The sequence below is a fragment of the Mobula birostris genome, chromosome 3 (genome assembly GCF_030028105.1).
Source record: "Mobula birostris isolate sMobBir1 chromosome 3, sMobBir1.hap1, whole genome shotgun sequence".
NCBI classification, from domain to species: Eukaryota; Metazoa; Chordata; class Chondrichthyes; order Myliobatiformes; family Myliobatidae; genus Mobula; species Mobula birostris.
Window position 1 is genome coordinate 36369344 of NC_092372.1, and position 22547 is coordinate 36391890.

Consider the following 22547-nt stretch of genomic DNA (forward strand, 5'->3'; position numbering starts at 1 on the left):
CAGAATGGCACTAGAATTGAACTCTGAACTCCAGAATGCACCCCCCCCCGAGCTGTAATAGCATTGCGCAAACCATTACGCTACCATGGAAGGTGTGGACAAGTAAATAAATCTTTCACAACCTTCAGCCATACTTTACCTACTCTTACACATAATCTGCTAGTTAATCAAAGATGGTAGTACTCTTCTTGGCAACTGTGATGCCATCCTATCTCAATAGTATTTTGACAGATAGTTGTTTATGTGTGTGTATGTACAGTATATATTATTTATATAAATATACATGTATAACTATGTGATTAATTCTGTCTTTGCAGGACTTCAACGACCGCTGGAGTATGGCATATCCCCAACTTTATGAACCTGGACAGCTTGATCTTTATTTCAACAAATTAGAATTTGTGAAATGCCTTATCCATGGAGTTTACAGTTCCCTTGTACTTTTCTTTATTCCTTATGGAGCCCTTGCTGAAGCAGTGACAGATGATGGAAAGACCATTTCAGACTATCAGTCATTTGCTTTAATTGCTCAGACGTGCTTGCTAGTGACTGTGACTCTACAGGTGACAATATTTATTTACATTCTGTTCAATCTTATATATGCAGGATATCATTTCAAAGATGTGCTTCATTAAGTCTTAATTACAGTGTTGGCCACAAGCGAGAGACTGAAAATTGCTGAGTTGTTCATATATTGTGGTTCTGTCAATTTTTTGCTCAGTGCTGACACTGCATGAAACCATATAGATTAGGAACCTTTTTGAAATGTATCATGTTTGCCCAGAGAAATTAATATACACCCCCCCCCCGCACTGTGTTCAGTATGACAATGGTTAAATTATGAGGTTATTAATTCTGAGGTTGAGGTTATTCATACATTGTACTTAATAAGGCATTTCAGACCAGTGAAAAAAAATTAGGATCAAATATATACGAGAACCAAATTTGATATCTTCCACTTCTAACAATTCCTGAAATTACATGTCGTGATGAATGTATCAAACAAATGTTCAACCGTGCCTTAATTAACAGTTGACAAAATTGGTGCTACTTGTTCTTTCTACACTCTTGGCAGATCCAGATATCCAGATCACTCTTACCCCTTTCCTTCTTTTGTTAAAGCTTTCAGAGTTATGGCCACTATCCACAAAACACACACCCATAGAAACTTTCTCTACTTCCTGGCTTCAGTCCCAGAGATTAGGTCCAGTACTGCACTTCTCTCAGACTGTCTGCATACTGGCACATGAAGCTCTCCAGGATGCGCTTTAAATAATCAGTCCCCTCTGAACTTGTCATACTGACGAAATCCCAGTTAATACGAGGGAAGTTGAAATCCATAAGATACTGGAGTAAATTTAGACCATTTGTCCAATCAAATCTCTGTGAATTCCCCACAGATCTGCTCCTTTATGTTCTGATGATTGTTGAAAAGCCCTGAAAATTGATTGCCCAGTTTTAATTGCTAAGCTCTACCTATGTGATCTCATTATACAATCTACTAAACGAATCTCCCTGTAACTGCACTGAAAGTCTTATTCAATATTGCAATGTTTCTTCCTCATTTACCTCCAGGTTATCATGCCTGAGGCTGCCTTACCTCTTTCAACCATGTTTCTATGATTGTAACAATTTATCCTTCATGCGTTCATACTGTGTCTGCTCTGCCTATGAAACTGACTGAATTTTTCTAAGTTTGAATGTACTTCCCTCTTATCTGTACACCTACTCTGTGCCAATTAGAGGATATCAGCTATTAGGATTTGGTGACTGGAGGTTGGGTTGTCAAGAGTCAGGGCTATAGTCGTCAAATTCACAAAACGTTTCTCTAACAATTCTTGTATTTTGGGGAGTCTCCATTTTTATTTATTTGAGTTGAAAACTAGGATGTGTTTTTTTAATTCTGGGTTTTGTGGGACTAACACACATCCATTTTAATTAATGACGAGTACCTTGTTTTCATTATTGTTATAAAATTGAATGACATCAGGTAATATGTAATTGAAATCTTAATGTAAAGTGCTTTAAATTTTCTATTGTAAAAGAAAAGAACAATCCTTCAAAGGCTAGATTCACAAAAGTTTGTTCAATGATGAATAACTCATGTTACATTTCTTGCTGCTTGTTAACAGGTTGCACTGGACACAACTTACTGGACAGCAATCAATCACTTTTTTATCTGGGGCAGTCTAGCAATCTATTTTGCAGTAACATTTACAATGTACAGCAATGGCATGTATCTGATGTTCCCAAATTCATTTTCATTTATAGGTACGTATTTTACTACAGTGATTTTAATAGAGTATTTAAGTAATTACTGGATTTCCTATTAAAATACTTTACTGATATTTAATGCTGGAGATGTCTTTAAACAAAATAAAATCACTTTATTTGACTGATGCATTAAGATTTAGTGAGTGGAGGGTGGGTTTGTCAGGAGTCAGTAGGTTAGTCGCCAAAACTCACAATATGTTTCTCTAATCCTTCTTTACTTTAGGGGCTCCATTCTTATTTATTTGAGTTGAAAACCTAAGATGTTATTTTTTCTCTGGGTTTTCTGAACCACAACAGTGAAAATGAAGTAAGATGAAAGTGAGTGACAGTAATGAGGATTTGGATGATTCATTTTGAAAATCTGCATTGTTAGTTGTCTCTGGCAAATAGATGGGGGAAATGCTTGTTTTAAGATATTTATCTATGCAGTGTGAGTTTGAGTTAGTGCCTGTATGTAGCAATACCTATAGGATATTCAAGGATGTAAATACATCAGCGAATAGGTGCAGGCATTTAGCCCCTAGCGTCTGCCATTTAAATGAGGATAGCACAGGCCTCATTTCCTCTTCTGTACTAATTCCCAATAGCCCTGAACTCCCTGTTCTTTAAAAAATGTATTTACTTCCTCTTCAAATACCTGCAGTGATCCAACCTCCACAACACATTGGAGGAGACCCCAGGTTTATTGGGACATCTGAAGCACAGTTTCAGTGGTCTTACAAATGACTTAAGGACCAATTAAGACCTCCTTTATCTTTCGTTGACACCTGTGTGGCTCAGATATCATGAATGGAGGACAGATGGATATTCCAGAGACACACTCCAATTTTAGGAAGCAATAACACTAGTCCTCATTAGATAAGGAACACTGGTGACAACAAGTCAATGATAGAAGGAAAGCGACCTCTTTTCCTGAAAGCTTGAAAGGATTAAAATTAAATGGAAAAACTGCAGAAATGCAACAAAGTATACACTGCAGCAACACCTCTTCCATGATAATTCTCAAACTCAGCCCTCTACTCACTGTACTTTCATGGCCAGACTGTGCTCCAACTCCACTCAAACATACTGCTGTCAAATCTCAAAAACAGGAAGGTGATAGAGAGCCTAGTGACATGGTGTCAATGTCAGCAAAACAAAAGCACATGCTCCCATTTATTAATTTTCACTGAAGTTATTAATATTAATAGACAAAAAATTCTTTATTACACTTTTTCAGATATAACACAGCATTTTTCTTTTGTCTAGGAACTGCAAGGAATACCTTGAATGAACCTCTAGTCTGGTTGACTGTTTTCTTAGCAGCAATAATGTGCATCTTGCCAGTTCTTCTTGTGCGATACCTCTTCACTGAACTGAAACCCACTTTCAGCAATAAAGTAAGTTCGCAAAGGATTTATTTATTTATTTACTTTTTGAGATACAGCCTGAGGCAGGCCCTTCCAGCCCTCTGAGCCATGCAGCTCAGCAATCCCCCAAGTTAATCCTAGCCTAATTACGGGACAATTTACAAAGACCTACATCTTCGAACTGTGGGAGGAACCCGGAGCACCCGGAGGAAACCCACGCAGTTACGGGGAAAAAGTACAAACTCCTTACAGGCAGCGGCAGGAATTGAACCTGCATCACCTGTACTGTAAAGCATTGTACTAATCACTACACTACCGTGCCACCCCTCTCTATGTTATTAGAATGAATGTATCTGACGCAAAATATATTTTTTATATTTTATAAATTTATTACTTGTACTATATGAAATAATCAACAATAGTGAACTGTAATAGAGTTACTATTTAATAATATGCTGCAAAATACAACACTTTTTTTTTGCAAGTATACAGAACTTATTTTTAGAGTTAATAGAGCAATGGTTATGATCACAGAACAAAAAAAATGTGCTTCTGAGGCTGGACCTGAAATTTGATATTTAAATATTTATTGAGACCTCTCAATATCATACATTTAATTTTCAAAGTTATGAGAAGCAAAGTGTTAAGGAACATGTATCCAATTTCTACAGCTAGATTTGGAAACACAGAGAACATGGCAGTTCCATCTGAGGCTCAGGTGTTACATCCATTAAAAGACTGTTAAATAATTTTAAATAATTCATGTTCTTTACATACATGAAGTTAAAACATTTGGAAAAATACTGTAAGTCTAGACAAACTTAGATAATGCTCATAACATCATGTGGTCTGAGTGCCAGACTCATTTTTTGAAATTAAATTTTAGATAGAAATGATTAAAGGAGAATTAGTTGAGAGGAAACCTAATGTAAAAAAACAGAAGACTTTTGGGTAGTCATTGGTGTTATATTTACAAAAAAAAACATAGAGAATATTTATGTAGAGTGGTTAACTTTGAGTAAACTGAGATGTGCAGTCAGTCATTTAAATCTAACCTAGCACTGATGAGGAAGGTGCTGGAGCTCAAGGTCTTGGAACATACTTGCCTAAAAAGTACTGTCTTTGACTTGGGAATCTTCAAAGTTTGTTTGATTTGAGTATCAGTGAATAAGGAGCTGTTCTGCAAAGGGCCAAGCAGGCGGAAAAACATACAAGTAAAATAAATCACACACTTATACATGACCTTTACAAATCTTTACAATGCCTTCTTTTCCAATGTTATTCAAAATTAGTATTAATTATACCAGAACTCACTGTTCAGATTCTGTAAAGATTTCCTACAAGGAAACTCACCTCCGCCCTCTGATGCAAATGCCTTGTCCTTATCCTACAGCTGAAGCCTCATCATTAGCACAATATTGTTCAGCTTGATTAAATATTTTCATTCTGTTCCCTATACATTATTCATGGGCGTATGGTGTCCCTCTATGATCATGGAGTGGATCAACGAGTTGAGAGATTTCTGACACATCGAGCCCCACAGACTTTACATCACTCAGTTGAAGTGAATGGCCATAGCGAGGATGCAACAGCAATGGTATAGAGGGGAAGGCAGGGCATATAATAGGGTTATAGAATTGTGCAGCAAAGAAACAGGTTTTTGCCAAATTATACCTATTTAATCCATCTACTATAATCCCCTTTGCTACAGTAGGGCCGTATCCTCCTATGTCTTGCCTATTTAAGTATAATCCAAATGCCCCTCAGGCATAGTTATTGCATCTGAATTCACCACCTGCTCTAGCAGCACATTCCAGTTATCAACCATGCACTGTATTAAAAAAGATGCCCCTCAGGTGCCGTTTAAAACTCCTTCCTCTTACCTAAACCTATGCCTTCTTGTTTTCAATAGCCCTACCATGGCAAAAAGATTTTGAATATCTACCCAATCTATTCCTCTCATGATCTTATATACATCTATCAGCCTTGTTTATTCCAGGAAAAGACAAGCCTGGCTTATCCAATCTATCCCCAGAGCTAAAGTCCTCTTATTCAGCCAACGTCATTTTGCAATTGTAAGGGTTATTTTCCATCTGCTAACATTCCACCAAACTTTCCAAGTGATCTGTACCCTGCTGTTGCCTTAAATAACCTTGCTATCCTCCTCTGCTTTCCATGTTGACAAACTGAATGTCAGCTGCAAAATTATGAATCATATTTCATAATTTTAACCACTGGCTAAAATGATGAAATATGATTCATATCGCAAACAGTAAAGGCTCCAACGTCATTACCCTTTGCTTCCTATTAGCAGCAAACTCTGGATTCGGTTAACCAGGCTGTCTTGGATCCCATGTCACTCACTGATGTCACAGAACAAGCATCTGGTTTGCTAAACAGAATAAACATTGGCTGATGATGTTGGGAAGGGAGCACCACTGGGAGTAGAGGAACAGTTGTCTCCCAGATAACACAGTACTTAAACCATTTAGCACCTGACTCGGCCTTGCCTTGTAATGCTGCTCCTACCTACCAACTGCCTGTTACGTCGCTGGCGTTTAGGACAGCAATGGAGGTCCTCTGTCAATGGTGGTGTTCAGGGCTTCCTTCGTCGCGTCAGTAGCTTTGACTCGGTTTTCACTACTGTCAGTCACGCAAGTTCAGGGTGGAGACTCAGGAATACCACCGCACTCGTATGTAGAAGGATTCTTCATTACTGTTTCTGTAACAGTTTTGTTTTACCAGAGCGGAGCCTCTGAATCTGGAGGACCGATGGACCACTCTTAGTCTGGCCTCTACCCTTTGACCTGTTCAGCATGAGTGACTCTACTGATAGCCAAAGCATAAAGCTTCAGCCAACACTGCCCCTCTGGGTCATCGAGGCATGCAAGCTTCCAAACCCGACAAAAAGGTTGTTGTCCTCTTGAGGGATGTTAAGTTCAGTGAACTTATAAAACAAAAATTCAGGATAAATAACAATTACTGAAGCTGGATGCACTCATGATATTTGGGGATGCTGAGAGCATTAAGAGTTTCAGTGAGATGGTTATATTAAGATATAGGCAGCAGTGGTTGGGTGACCAATCAGAAAGGCAAAGGAACATAGGGATTGAGACATAAATTACAGAGGTGTACTAGGTCCTGAGGGTATAGATAGTATGAACGCACAGTTTCTTTCATGTTTTCTTCAAAGAAAGGAAATATTAAAAAATATATACTGTAACAACATTCAAAATGCATTTAGATGAGTACATGAGAGGGGGTAGGAGGGGATCTGTGGGACATGAGCCAAATGTGATCAAATGGACCTAGCTTTCTTCAGCACCATGGTCATCACAGCCAAGTTGGTGAGGGACCTGTTTTGTGTTGTATTTCTCTATGACTGTAATTATTTTGAATGGGACATGACAAAGCCTTTAATATCTGAACAATCATTATTAAATTGTCTGGTCACCCAAGTGAGAATAAATTCAGTTGTTTCCTATGAATTACCAATAGCACTGTAGTTGGCACAAAAAGCAAGGTGAAGATGGGACCTGTACAGGTGGAATGGCTTGCAGCTAAACTGGAGGGGGACTGTTTTGGAGGGTTGTGGTCCAGATTCAGGTCGATGCCACTACTCAGCATAATAGTTCAGCTCAAACTAGATGGGCCAAAGGGTCTGTTTCTGTGCTGTAGTGCTGTATGTTCAATGAGGCAAGAAAAACCGTAGATGAAACCTGGCATGATAATTATTGAAATCTGTGGTTTTAAGTAATAATCTGTTAAGAGTTGTGAAAAGTTGGAAGAACAGAACTGTTCCACAAAATTGAACTACAGTTTGAACATAAAAGGTTTTAATATTTTGCACACTTTGCTTATGATTTAGGATTAATTTTACCCTAATAATTGGTAAAATGAATGTAGTCTAGTTTATTACCATATTTAAATGACTAACATATTCACACCACAGAACTCTTGTTCATCTCATCTCTCTTAAAGCTGGAAGTCGTTGGTCCTTGTTCATGCCCTCTTGTTAACTTATGATATTAATTTCTAACATGATCCCACTCTTGTCATTTGTGGAAATTTATTGAACATCTTTCTTTACAGCTACAACAAAAAATTAGGCAAATGAAGCTGCTTCCTCCGAAACAAATTACTACACAACTGAGAAGGCCCAGTACACGTCGCTCTGCATATGCTTTTTCTCATCAGCGGGGTTTTGGTGCACTGATTACTTCAGGGAGGAATATGCGAATAAAATCTCGGAGTTTTAACCCTTCAAAGGCTGGCACATCATCACAAGTTGATAAAGAGAAATATTCAAAGCTTGAGAGGCCTGGGAGATGACCATTCTTAAAGAAGAAATTTAGCATTTGTACATACTGCAATAATATGCTGGCTGTATAAATTTTTTTTACGAGAATTGTGAAGAATTTTGTGTAACTTTCACATAATTCTTATTCAACAGCACAGACTAAACAAATCAGAAGCTGATTGATATTCAGCTGTTTACCTGTTCTTCTCTTTTGTACATACCTTAATTCAAAGAGACTTTTTGACTGGAAGTATTGAAACCAAAAGATTTACAGCAAGAATGTAGTGTTACCCACAATGAGACATGTTTTCAAATGAAGCTTGTTTTCTGCCAGAATCTTTACAAATTCTCAATCTTTTTAATTAAAATTTTTAAGTTCTACAGAGATGGAGCCACATTAAAAATTACAGCAATTAAACCTAATTCAATGAAAATTTCTCATTTTCAGTGAATTCAAGCATCAGCTATTCTGGAATGAGATAAATTTATTTTTTGAGCTAGTTAATTTGAGGAAATTCTTGGCTTCATCCCTCCCCCTCCTGTCTTCTCCTATCATTTCGGGTCTCCCCCTCCCCTCCCACTTTCAAATCTCTTACTATCTCTTTTTTCCGTTAGTCCTGATGAAGGGTCTCGGCCCGAAACGTTGACTGTACTTCTTACTGTAGATGCTGCCTGGCCTGCAGCGTTCCACCAGCATTTTGTGTGTGTTGCTTGAATTTCCAGCATCTGCAGATATCCTCGTGTTTGAGGAAATTCTGTTTTTTTTAAATATATATAGCATTGTCCATCTAGAAGATGGTTATCTATTCCAATAAAAATTGAACTGTTTCTTTTATTTGTTGGAAACTGGAGTGTATTAGAAATTGGAAACTACACTTTATAAATGAGAAGATAAATTGGACACAAGATACACTGTGGTGATCCATGTTAATGCTACAGGTGCCTTTGCCAATTTTAAGATGAGCTTTTAAATGGAAGTTCAAGCACATCAGCAACACTGTGAATGTACTGAGAATACCGTGAGATGAGAAACTATATCAAGCTGAAAAAAATATGTTAAATTAGTGCTGCATAATGTTTGTTAATGCCAGTTTTCCCCAACAACAAAATTTCATTTTTCAAGTGCCTCCAAGACATTGTTCATTTCCAATAAGGCATGGCACATTTTGTGCACACAATATCATTTTGTCCAACAGACTCGCCATTGTGAAAATTCTGTAGGAACTTTGTTGAGCTGCGGATCACAGAGCTTCAAGACAGAATCGAGATGGGGTGGGCAGAATTGAGAGTGAGTTGTAAAGATAAAGGTTATCAGTGAAAGAAATGGTCAGAGTCAGTCTGAGATAGATATTGTAGATGGAGTCTGGTTCAGTCAGATAGAAAATTGGAAATGGTATCTGAGGAATGTAATTGGGTGGAATCAGAGGAGCAAAAATTAGAGCGGACTGATCAGAGGGATAAGAGACAATAAAGACCATTATTCATCATCAGAAACTGTCAGGTTGATTTTGCCATTTAATAAAATGCAATAAGATAGATTCAATAGTTTACATTGTACAAGATTATCACAGAAGTATGAAAACAAAATTTGAAGGAAGTAGTCTCCTCTTCGTGACATTTGAAAAATAAACATAGACATATAATACAATATTATGTATGATGATTTGTTAATTTAGTGCCAAAGGATGGAAACCATTCAAAACATACCATGCTTTAAATGGTGGACTAAAACCATGCAATAATTTTTTTGAAATATAATTATTGAATTGAAAATACAATGTGTCTTTTACAATACAAATGTTTAGTTTATAATATGACTTAAAATATTTTACTTTCAACTCAAGATATTTCTAATGTCCAGTTGTAATATCTTTTTAATTGTTGCATAATCCTAATAATTATTATTCCCTCATCTCTTCATGTTGACTGTAGAGAGTAAACAATGAAATAATATAAGTTTGGTCAATCCCAAGCACCATTACAAAGGATAAAATTCTATTACAGCTAAAAATATGACTGGGAATACTTTGATAAATACACTAAAAACTTTGCCATGTATAAACTGTGATCTAATGAATATGCTTACCAAGCTAAGTCCTTCTTCCTTCAGTGTGAAGTCCATGTAGTCTTGCAAAACGAGCTGAGTAATCAGTCAACATTTATAGACTATGATGGTCGTTAACATAGATCCATCATTATGGTTATTATTATGCGCAAGCCTTGGCCACCCATTTTTCATACTTAAGTTTCACTCCCTGCTGCCTGACTGGAATTTTAATAATATTGCCATGTTTTTATAGGGTGTACTAACAGAAGTTTCAGGAAGCATTTATTAGGTCAGGCATATTCAAGTGGAAAGAACAGATATTTTGTCATTTTACTTGCAGTCACTTCATCTTGATAGCTTTCAGAGTCACACGAGCTATAAATTTATCCATTGTAACCACTGAAGAATCAGGTCTGCATCATTTCTACCTTGTTATTTTGAAACATTTATCCATTTATCAGTTGACCAGGTGAGAATGTGGAAAATTAGAAACTCAGCATTTAGGGAAATGAGTAGGTCGCATTTGAGACAGGGAAAACATACATCATGGAAAAAAAGGAGTTAATAATTAATTTAAATCAGAAATATATGAATGTATGCGAAAGGAATGGAGTTATTTATGATTGTGGAACATATCACCAGGAAATTATTTAATTTTACTGTGTGTATAAGTAAATGTACATGTTGAAATGAATACAAAAACTTGTTTACAGTCTTATGCTTTTTTTTATAAATTAGGTAATTGTAAAAATAAATATTATGCGTGGTGGAATTATATAATAAAATGAGGAAAGCTGTTAAATAATAACGATTTTTGTTGGGGAAAAATACCTTACTTTACATATAGTTTTGCCAATATTTTAGCACCCCTTGTGCTCTAGTCTTTAATGTGAAGATATTTGTCTTTAAAAGGAATGGAAACTCATGTTTGAATGTACAAAGAACACATCCAAACATTGTGTGGGTTTACCAAGATTTCACTAGCTCAAAGACTGCTGTATTTCTGCAACTCATTTTACCACACCTTTTGATGATATATTATGCAGTCACACTATTTGATTATACATTATGCAATGTATTCCTTGACAGAAGACATATGAAAACATTTATATTACTTTCAGGCAAAATATATTTTCATTGGCTTTTGTTATACAGTATTTGACTAATGGTTTTGGGATTAGACAAGCAATGATGGTTAGGGAAATAATTATTGGGTCTATCCTTTCAAAAACTTACTTGGACCCATTGTCAACAGAAAAAAAAATCCACTGTAATATTGGTGGATAATGATGAGAAGGCATATTTATAAGATAGATGTCAAGTTTGTTGTAACTCAGCCTGAAAAACATTTTGGATTGCTTGATAAGAATATATTAAATTCACCCTGTTCTATGATAATTGGCATTGTATCATGAACCCAAGATTATATCATTGAAAATTCATTGTAAGTATTGGGAATGAATTCACCACGAACTTCCCCTTGAAGTACTGATAAATCGGGATGCCTACATGTTAATACATATGTGTATTTTGATGTCCCTTTCTGGTTTTCCTCAATTTTTCCATTAAAAATAACAAACATTTGTTTCTATGAAGTGGATTTTTAATCACAATTCAGTTTTCCAAAGGAAAAACAAAAGACTTTATTTTCACCTCTGCTGTACTCACACATTTTAAAGTTTTTTTTTGCTGGAGTAAGTTTAGCAGCTTGGGACCTGAAGCCAACCAATCATTTTAGTCAAACAACTGAGTGGCATCTAAAACAAAAAAAGTGACAGAAAAACAATATAACTTAGAACAAACAAAGATGCTCCAAAAATTTCTGTTTCAGAGTCAGAGTCATGTTTAATATCCCTGGCCTATGACAAGAAATTTGATGTTCTGTGGCAGCACTACATAATAATTTTAAAAATATATAAGTTCCAATAAGTACATATTTTTAAAAATTAAATTACATAAGTAATGCAAAAAGAGAGGAAAAAATAGTGAGGTGGTGTTCATGGATTCATTGTCCATTCAGAAATCTGATGGCGGAGTACAAGTGGCTGTTTCTGAAACATTGAGTATGTGTCTTTGGGTTCCTGTACCACCTCCTTGATGGTAGCAATAAGAAGAGGGCATGACCTGAATGATGGGGGGTCTTAACGATGGATGCTAACTTTTTGAGGTTTCGCCCTTTGAGGGTGTCCCCAATGCTGGGGAAGCTAGTGTCCTTGAGGGAGCTGGCTGAGTTGATCAATCTGTGATCAAGCTGCTTCTGGAGAGCTTTAATTCTGCACATTTTTGCATAAGCCTTTAATAAATTCATAATATGTACCAAACTAATGATTTGATTTCTTGAGAAATTTGTTTTATTGTTTTTATGTGAATGTATTCAAAACATTTATGAATTCTAATTAGTTGTAAATGAAAATGTGATTTGACAGATTATAGGGTAACACTATAATTAGATTGCATATTAATTCATCATTTCAAAGACATTACTTGCTCTATTTCTTATTTGAATAATAAGATTTATGCAAAATATTTCATTTTGATTAAAATAAAGGGTGTCATTAAATATATTTACAATAGAATTTACTTTATATTTTGTACATGCGAATTGACTGCCAAAGATGCTAAATGTCCTGTATGTGTATTTTTGTATTTCATTAAATCCTTCACAATTAACAAAACATTTTTCTGTTGTTATGTACATTTATGCACTGTCTTGTATACAAGTATAAGCATATAGTGGTTTTCTTTATTATTCTTTTCTTTATTTTCTAGTTTTTGTTACAGCTTGTTTAGAAACGAGGTAGGCTATGTAGATCACTCAGGTTATTTTCCCACTCGTTGAGATTGTGACTGATCTGTGAACTAACTCAATTTAACTGTGCCGACCTCCCTTAATGCCTTTGCTTTGGAAATAAACAGAATCTGTTGAACTTTTAAAATAAAGTTCTAAGAACCCAGAACCATTGTAATTAAAGTTATTAACTTCAAGCCTAACAATTAAAGTTATTAACTTCAAGCCTGATTTTTAGGTGAGCCATCTTCTTAGGCCTCCAAACCAAAGAAATAGCTTAACTATAATCCCCTGCTCACCTCCACAGTTCTTCAGAATTTAAGGAATTCAGTGTTTTTAGGTAATATGCCCTCATAATTAGATAACTAAGAAAACTGATGAAGGCAAGGATAGCAGATGGCATCTATGATGGTCAAGCACGATAAGCAGGCCTGGAAGTTAAGGCACATGAAATCAAAAGCAAATTTGCTGATTAGATACCAAATTTCCTTGGTGATAGTAGGCAGAGTTTAGTGGTGGGACAATGTTTTTCTGGTTGATAGATGTGACCAGTGGTGTAGTGCAGGGATCGATGATGAGACCCTTGTTTGTAATATGCTATAATGACTTGAATGCGAATGTGGGAGGTACGATTAATAAATTTGCAGATAACATGAAAGTTGGTGGTGTTGTGGATCATGTGGAAGATTTATCTAAGACTACAGCAGGAAATAGATGGGATGGAAAGTTGGGTGCAGCACTGGCAGATGGAAGTTAATCTTGACTAGTACCAGGAGATGTACCTTATGAAGTCATATTAGGGGTAAGGCATTAACAGTTAACGGTAATATACTGATGTTGGCCTCAGGGTTCAAGTCCACAGTCCCTTAAAAATGGAAACACAAGTTGATAGGGTGGTCAGGAAGTCATATGGTGTGTTTGGTGTAGATCAGGGCAGAGAGTATAAAAGTTGAGACATTATGTTGCAACTTCACAATGTAGGTTAGGCCACAATTGGAATATTGTGTGCAGTTCTGATTGTCATATTATTGGAAGCATGCTGAAGAGAGTCCATGGGAAATTTAGCAAGTTTAGAGGGCTTAAATTATGTGGAAAGGTTGAGTAATCTGGGTTTATTATTTCTGAGTGAAGGAGGCTGAGGTGTGAGCTGACAGAAGTATATACTGTAAAAAGAAGAGCTGCCGATAGGATAGATAGTTAGAATGTTTAACCATGGTAGGGGTATCAAAAACAAAAGGACACAGGTTTAAGGTGGAATTTATATTTCTGGCACTTTTGCTTTTTTTCTGCACCTATATTTAATTTTTTAAAGATCTATTTACATGGTGTCATGTGTGACGGCAAGCAGAGCTACCGGACAGATGATGCTTATGAGAGAGATAACGGAAGACAATGGAGAAACGTTCAAAATGCTAATAAGAGCGAAGAGAGAGATTAACGAGAAAGAAACACAATTCAGATATTAACAGACCGTTTGCTTTGAACCTGAACTGTTTGAAGTTTGATGGACAGGTGATACCCCAGCAGGGGGATAAAAAGAGCAGGTTTGCTAAGGCACAAGACACGCCACGAGACCCCAGAAAGAGCAGTGTGCCCCCACAAGTTGGTGGGAGTTTGGAGGACCGGTTCGCAGGAATTAGTCAGAGGCTCACAGGGTGTAAAGGTACGATCGGTGGGAACCTAGAGTTTGTGTCTGCCATTGCCTGGGTGCCGGCTTCACCGCAGAAGAATGATCGTATCCAGAATGGAGGGGTCACAGTCGGTGACCACAGCGGGATCAGAAGACATCAAAAGGTCTGCCCGAAACCAACTGCATCTCTCACTCTCTCTCTCTCTCTCACACCAACAGTACAACAACAGCGATTACTTCGAACTGCACTAAACTGAACTGAACTCTGCTTCACTTAAGACTGATCGTTTTACCCCTAGACTGCGATAGAGCTTGGTTGATTCCTATTACCCTAGTTCTGTGTATATGTGTGTATTATCATTGCTAACCTGTTACATTTATATCCTTACAATTAGTGTACTGTATTACTTATTTCTTTAATAAAACTTTATTAGTTCCTAGTAATCACAGAGTCCAACGAGCGTTCCATTTCTGCTGGTTTGGCAACCCAGTTACGGGGTACGTAACAATGGACCCTATGATTTTATGGATTTCCATTGTTTCCAGTACAGTAAATAAGTACTACGTACATATGGGATTAGCAACTGCAACAGCTTAATGTCACCAATCTGAGGTATTTGATAAACTGAGACAAGGACAGTGAGACACTGTAGAAGAATATAGGAAGTTCGTCAAACAAATAAATGCTATTTAATTATGAAGAAATGAAATAGGGAGATCATAAAAATTAAAATGATGTGCAGAATATTGTGTATACAGACATGCAATTATAGTTGGTAACAAATGCAAACCCTGAAAAGTAGATTGGTTTATTATTGTCATATATACTGAGGTACGGTGAAAAAGTTGTCTTGCGTACCATTCGTGCAAATCATTTTCTTACAACAGTGCACTGAGGTAATACAAGGCAAAACAATGAGAGCAGAATAAAGTGTTACAGATTGAGAGAAAGTGCAGTGCAGGAAGACAACAAGGTACAAGGTCATAATGAGAGGGATAATATTGTACTAGGGAACCATTCAATTGTAACAAATTTCTTTAAGACTGGTGGTCTGTCCTTTCAGGCTTTTGTATCTTCTGCCCTATGCAGGGTAGGGGGAAAGGAAAGAGACAATGTCCAAATGGGTGGGTTTTTTGATTATGCTGTTTGCTTTACTAGGGCAGCTAGAACTGTGGCCAGAATCCATTGAGGGGAAAACTGATTTCCATGCAGTACTGAGCTGTGTCCAAAACTGTCTACTGTTTCCTGCAGTAATAGGCAGAGCTGTTGCCATATCAGGTCATGATATGGAGCATCAATAAATATTGTTAAGGGTCAATGGAGACATGCCAAGTTTCTTCAGCTTCCTGAGATAGTAGAGGCCTGAGCTTTCTTGACTGTGGTGTCAGCTTGTTTAGACCAGGACAAACTATTGGTGAAGTTCACTCCTAGAAACTTGAAACTCTCAACACTCTTAACCTCAGCACCACTGAAGTAAACAGGAGCCTGTGCACCACCCAAGTTCCTGAAATCAATGACCAGCTCTTTTGTTTTGCCGCCATTGAGGGAAAAGAGTGTTATCATAACACCATGTCATTAGGCTATCTCCTTCCTGTACTCTCTCGTTTTTATTTGAGATATGGCACGTAGTGGTATCTCTGCAAATTTGTAGATGGAGCTAGAGCAGAAACTGGTGTCAGTTGCAACTGCTGAAATTAGATATAAAAACAAGGAGATATTGAAATAGTTCAAACCCTTGATTAAAATTAGAGGTTTCAGGAATGTTGCATCAGGAAAATGTTGATGATTGGCATCTAATCAGAAACATAGAACAGTACAGCACAGTACGGGCCCTTCAGCCCACAATGTTGTGCTGACCCGTTAACCTATTCCAGGTCAATCTAACCCTTCCTTTACACATACTGTAGCACTCCATTTTTGTTTCATCTATATAAGAGTCTCTTAAATATCCCTATTTGTATCTGCCTTTACCATCTTTACCATTACCCCAGCAGGGCAGTGCACTTTACCATTATGTAAAAAAACCCATCATCTGCCACCCCCCTGAACTTCCCTCCAATCAACTTAAAATTATCCCCCCTCAGTTTAGTCAATGCCACCCTGGGAAAAAGAAAGTGCCTCTTATCATCCTACATACCTCTATCAAGACACTTACTATACTCCTTTGCTCCAAAGATAAATGCCCCAGCATGCTCAAGTTTTCCTCACAAGATATTCTCTCTAAATCAGGCAGCATCCAAGTAAATCTGCTCTGCATCCCCTCTAAAGCTTTTCGATCCATCCTATAACAAAGTTCCTGAACTGAACGCAATACTCCAAGTATGGACTAACCAGAGTCTAATAGCACTGCAACTTGTCTTGCAGGTCTTGAACTCAGTGCCCTGACTAATGAAAGCCAACAACCCATACACCATCATAACCATCCTACAAATTGCGTGGCAACGTTGAGTGACATACGGACGTGGACCCCAAGATCACACTATTCCTCCAAACTGCTTAGAATCCTGCCATTAACCTTCCAAAGTGTATCACTTCACACTTAACTGGAAAGAATTCCATCTGTCACTCCTCAGCTCAACTCTGCTCCTGTCACTATCCCATTGTAGCCTATGACAACGTTCCACACTATCCACCACATCACTAAACTTTGTGTCATCTGCAAATTTATTAAACCACCCTTCCCACTTCCTTGTCCCAAATCATTTATTAAAATCACAAAGAGCAGGAGTCCCGGAATAGATCCCTGTAGGACACTACTCATCATGGACATCCAGACAGAATGCGGTCATCTACTTCCACCCTCAGCCTTTTGAATCCATGCCACCAAGTTTCCCTGGATCCCATGCCTCTTGGGGAACTTTGTCAAATGGCTTTCTAACATCCATATACACCACATCCATCCCTCTACCTTCTTTTTGTCACTTTGTCACTTTCTCATAAAACCATGCTGACTATACCTCTCCAAATATTCATAAATCCTGTTTCTATGAACCTTTTCCAATAGTTTGCCCATCACTGACGTAAGACTCACCGGTCTATAATTTCCAGGATAACCTGTATTATCTTTCTTGAACAAAGGAAAAACATTTGCCACCCTCCAATCTTCTGCTACTATTTATGTGGATTGTGAGGATGCAAAGATCATTGCGAAAGGTGCAGCAATCTCTTCATTCATTTCCTGTAGTAACCTGGAGTATATCCCATCCAGCCTGAAAACTTATCTATTCTAATGTTTTCTAACAGTTCCAGAACATCCTCTTTCTTCACCTCGACATGTTCCAGGTTATCAACCTGTTCCACACTGACTTCACATTCATCAAGGTACCTCTTACAGGTGAATACTGAAACAAGTCCTTGAGCAGGGGACTTAACCACACATTGCTCTGCGACGACACTGGTGCCAAGCTGTATGGGTCCTAGTGCCCTTCCCTTGGATAACATCGGTGGCATGGAGAGGGGAGACTTGCAGCATGGCAACTGCCGATCTTCCATAAAACCTTGCCCAGTCCTTAGTCAACATCGAAAATCGATGGACAGCCGAAGAAGACTGAAACAAAGCATTAATTAAGAAACTCCCCTACTTCCTCTGAGTCCAGGCACATTTCCTCTTTTTCACTGATTGTTCCTACCCTCAGTCTTGTCGTGCGCTTGTTCTTCATCTACAAAGAATATATAGAACGCTTTGGGGGATTCCTTAATCCTTCTCACCGAGGCTTTCTCATGTCCCCTTCTAACGCTCCTACATCCCTTCTTAACCTCTTCTTGCAACACACATCAAAGTTGCTGGTGAACGCAGCAAGCCAGGCAGCATCTATTGGAAGAGGTACAGTTGACGTTTTGGGCTGACACCCTTCGTCAGGACTAACTGAAAGAAGAGCTAGTAAGAGATTTGAAAGTGGGAGGGGGAGGGGGAGATCCGAAACGATAGGAGAAGACAAGAGGGGGAGGGATGGAGCCAAGAGCTGGACGGTTGATTGACAAAAGGGATATGAGAGGATCATGGGACAGGAGGCCTAGGGAGAAAAAGGGAGAGGGGGGAAAAAAGCCCAGAGAATGGGCAAGGGGTATAGTGAGAGGGACAGAGGGAGAAAAAGGAGAGAGAGAACAAGAATGTGTGTATATAAATAAATAACCGATGGGGTATGAGGGGGAGATGGGGCATTAGCAGAAGTTTGAGAAGTCAATGTTCATGCCATCAGGTTGGAGGCTACCCAGATGGAATATAAGGTGTTGTTCCTCCAACCTGAATGTGGCTTCATCTTTACAGTAGAGGAGGCCGTGGATAGACATATCCGAATGGGAATGGTTCTTCTTGGCTGCCTTATAACTCAACAGCCCTGTCTGTTCCTTGCTTTCTAAACCTTAAGTATGCTTCCTTTTTCCTCTTGACTAGATGTTCCACATCACTTGTCAACCATGGCTCCTTTACCCTGCTATCCTTTTGCTCCTCAGTTGGACAAACCTATGCAGAACCCCATGCAGGTACTCTCTGAACAGCCTGCACATTTCCATGGTACACTTCCTTGAGTACATCATTCTCAGTTTGTACTCCCATGTTCCTGCCTACGAGCATTATAATTCACTCCCCCTCAATTAATTATTTTCCCATACCACCTACTTCCAACCCTGTCCATGGCTATGGCAAAGGTCAGGGAATTGTGGACACTGTCTCCAAAATGCTCACCTACCTAGTGATCTATCACCTGACCAGTTTTATTTCCTAGTACTAGATCCAGTGTGGCCTATCTTCTAGTCAACCTGTCTGCACATTGTGTCAGAATTCATGGTTACATGGTCGGCATAACATTGTGGGCCAAAGGGCCTGTAATATGCTGTAAATTTCTATGTTTCTTCTTGGACACACTTCATGAATTCTACCCCATCTGAGCTATTTGCACTAAAGAGGTGCAAATCAATAGAAGTTGAAGTCACCCATGACAAGAAACTTGTTATTTTTGCACTTCTCCAAAATCTACTTCTCAATCTGTTCCTCAATTGCTATTGGGAAGGTGGGTCTATAGAATACTCCCAATAGAGTCATTACTTCCTTCCTGTTTTTGACCTCCACCCACCCTGTCTCAGTAGATGAGCCCTCCACAACGTCCTTCCTTCTGCAGCTGTGACACTATCCCTGACCTTTTTTCAAACTCCCTCCCTATCCCTTTGAAACATCTAAACCCCGGAACACCCTTCAACCATTCCTGCCATTGTGACAGCCAAGTCTCTGTAATGGCCACAATCTCATAGTTCCCAGTACAGATCCATGTTCTAGGTTTATCACCTGCGTTTATGCTCTATCCACTGGCTATATCTCCTCATAGTCTCTCTACATATTGTTTCTACTTTTACTCCATTACCTCACCTGGGAGTCTGATTCCCATTTACCTGCCAACCTAATTTAAATTCTCCCCAACAGCTCTAGCAAACTTGCCTGCAAGGATATTTGTGCCTCTCGAGTTCAGGTGTAATCAGTCCCTTATGTGTACAGTACAGTGCAGAAATCTTAGGCACAGGTACATGGCTAGGATGCCCAAGACTTTTGCACAGTAATGTATTTGTCCGTGTGGAGTAGAGAGTGACCTTGTAAATCTGGTGGGAACACGGGATGTTGAGAAAGGCGACGGTGGAGCACTGCGGGAGCTGGCAGAGAAGGAATGCCAGGGGTGGTGCAGACACACCCAACCCAGCAATATCAGGTAAGGTAATTTGATTCTAAACAGTTGGTTTATTGATCATTACATAATGTCTCTCTGCTTCTTCCCGCTCCCTCCCCTTTTCCCAACCGTGACTCTCCTGTCGCTGCCCTCTTCCCATTCTCAGTCCACAATAGAGACCCTTATCAGACTCCGGTTTATCATCGCCCACATATGTCATGAGATTTGATTTTTTTTTTGTGGCAGCAGTAGAGTGCAATACATAAAATTACTACAGCACTGTTCAAAGGTCTTAGGCATCCTAGCTATATTAGATATATATGTGCCTAAGACTTTTGCACAGTACTGTAGGTTATACCTTCCCCAGAAGGGATCCCAATGATACACAAATTTGAAATCCTGCACCCCGCATCAGTTTTTCAGGTACACATTACTACACCTAGGTAGCTTTTTCTCCCTTTTTAGGGCCTCATCTCTTTTCCTATCTATGTTGTTAGTACCATTATGTACCCCGACTGCTGTTGCCACTTATGTTCCTACTTATGTCGGCAGACACCCAGTTGCTGTGGCTTTCCCTTGGTAGGCCATTCTCCTCCCCAAACAGTATCCAAAGCAGTATAATTATTATATAGTGGAATGGACACAGGGGTAACCTGCACTGTCTGACTGCTCCCTTCCCCTCTCTTCACAGTCACCCAGCTACCGTCCTTCTACAGTTTAGGTATGACTGCCTTCCTATAGCTTCTGCCTATCAATTCATTCTCCTAAATGATCTATAGGTCATCCAGCTTCATTTCTAGTTCCCTAACATGGAGATGAAGCCAGATGCACTTCTCACAGATACAACCATCAGGGAAACTGAAGGTATTTTTGACCTCCCACGTCATGCAAGAGGAACACATCACTGCCCTGGAATCTGTTTTTGCTGTTCTCCCTATGTAATAATAAATAAATAAAGAGTAAGTTTACAGAAACCTTAACCTACCCTCTGCCTCTTCTTGCGGAAGCCTCAGTTCCCTACTTCAACCAGTGCCGCTCCTATAATGACTGTTCCACTTAAATCTAAATTATTTTTATTGACTCTTGCCAATTGCCAAATTGTCTGATCAATTTGAAACTGGACAGACATTCCTGACAGGGTCCGCTTTTATAATCGAAAAGAAATGTGGTTTGTCTTTGAATGTGGATTGATCCGGTAAAGCTGCTTTTATTTCCCAATCGAAATTGCCCTGAGATGGTGCAGTCGGGGACTTGAACTTCTGAAATCTTTCATGGTTTCGTGTTTGGTCCACTGGAAACTTCACGTTACTGCAGGCATGCCAGAAAGAGAAGACTATTTATCTTCCTCTGACACCTGTTTACAAAGCTTATAACATATTGCCTTTTTTTTCCCAAAGAAGAAGCGGTATTTGTGGCTTCAGACTCGAATCTCGTACAGACATTACACCAGTCCAAATAAATGTAACTCGTGGTGTAAAGTGTCGTAGACGCGTATAGCTGTAAGAAGAAAACATCTATAACGACGCCTTTCATTCCAAAAATGAATAACATTTCTGGAGAGTTTGTCATTATATATTTCCCTCGGGAATTAAAACTGCATATTGCATTGGAGGTGGGCTCTAGGCTAAGAATTTGCAGAACTGGCGGCACTGGAGAACTACAGACGTCAATAGATGATTGACATGAGTTCGCACTGGGGGGGGGAATGCTGTGACGTGTGTTTTCCAGTCTCGGTTGCCAGTGGAAACGGAGCCTGGTTCAGGCGGCGGACGGTAGGAAAGATGCACGAAGACATGGAGGATACTGAATGAGCCTTGGGCGACGGTAAGGACTGCCCGTTCACGGGGATCTCCCACTCTCTCCCGGCGCATTGCGGTTGCCGCCACCCCCACCCCTCTCCCTGTTCCCGGTCTCAGTCTCTGGCCTCGGGCAGCCTGTGTGTTGGTTCCGGCCGCGCACGCACCTTTCTGTGCGGGGGCAATCTGCGTTGGGACCGGCTGTCAGCGGCTCCGGTGGGAGTCGGCTGTCGGCTGTCAATGGGTAACCCGCTAAGTGAGTCGTAATATCATAGTAACGTCGAGGTTAACTGCTTCCTCGTCGATTCTGGATAAATCCGAGGAAACGACATAGGAATATTTATTTCACAACTTTTCTGCCGAATTAGTTTGGTTATTAGTTGGGGCATACGTTTTTTTTTGCTAATTTGCTCCACAGCAAATTGAACACCTTTATTCCAAAGGTATATCGTCAGTAGGTCAACAGTAATTCAAATATTCAGTTACATAAGTATGAGGAATATTATACATTTTTCGAAATATGATGTGAAAGGGAAACGTGAACTGGAATAGATCGATGTATTGAATAACAGTTGAAAAGGAAATGGGAATCCATAAAAATATAAGAGTGTGGAGCTTCATTGTGGATTTTGGGAATTCATATTTGCAAGTTGATGACTGAACAGGCAGGGAATAGAAGGATATACAGACCATGTACAGGCAAAAGGG

The 22547-nt window shown here is 38.9% G+C and overlaps 2 protein-coding genes across 5 annotated transcripts in view; both read left to right on the forward strand.

The window, feature by feature from the left end:
- The window catches only part of atp8b5b (ATPase phospholipid transporting 8B5b), a 117472-nt gene extending 107849 nt beyond the window's left edge, over nt 1-9623 (forward strand). Inside the window, exons 24-27 of the mRNA XM_072251783.1 lie at nt 318-563; nt 2133-2271; nt 3523-3653; nt 7716-9623. Coding sequence (XP_072107884.1) covers nt 318-563; nt 2133-2271; nt 3523-3653; nt 7716-7955 — 756 coding nt within the window. The 3' untranslated portion in view covers nt 7956-9623. The remainder of the gene's footprint in view (nt 1-317; nt 564-2132; nt 2272-3522; nt 3654-7715) is intronic.
- Nucleotides 9624-21672: 12049 nt separating this feature from the next.
- rusc2 (RUN and SH3 domain containing 2) overlaps nt 21673-22547 on the forward strand; it is a 117903-nt gene continuing 117028 nt past the window's right edge. For 2 of the 4 annotated variants that reach the window (XM_072252484.1, XM_072252486.1), the window contains exon 1: nt 21678-21867. The gene's annotated coding sequence lies outside the window, so the exon portion shown is untranslated. Of the gene's footprint in view, nt 21868-22547 lie in introns of all 4 variants that reach the window. The other 2 variants (XM_072252485.1, XM_072252483.1) reach the window with 2 other exon arrangements.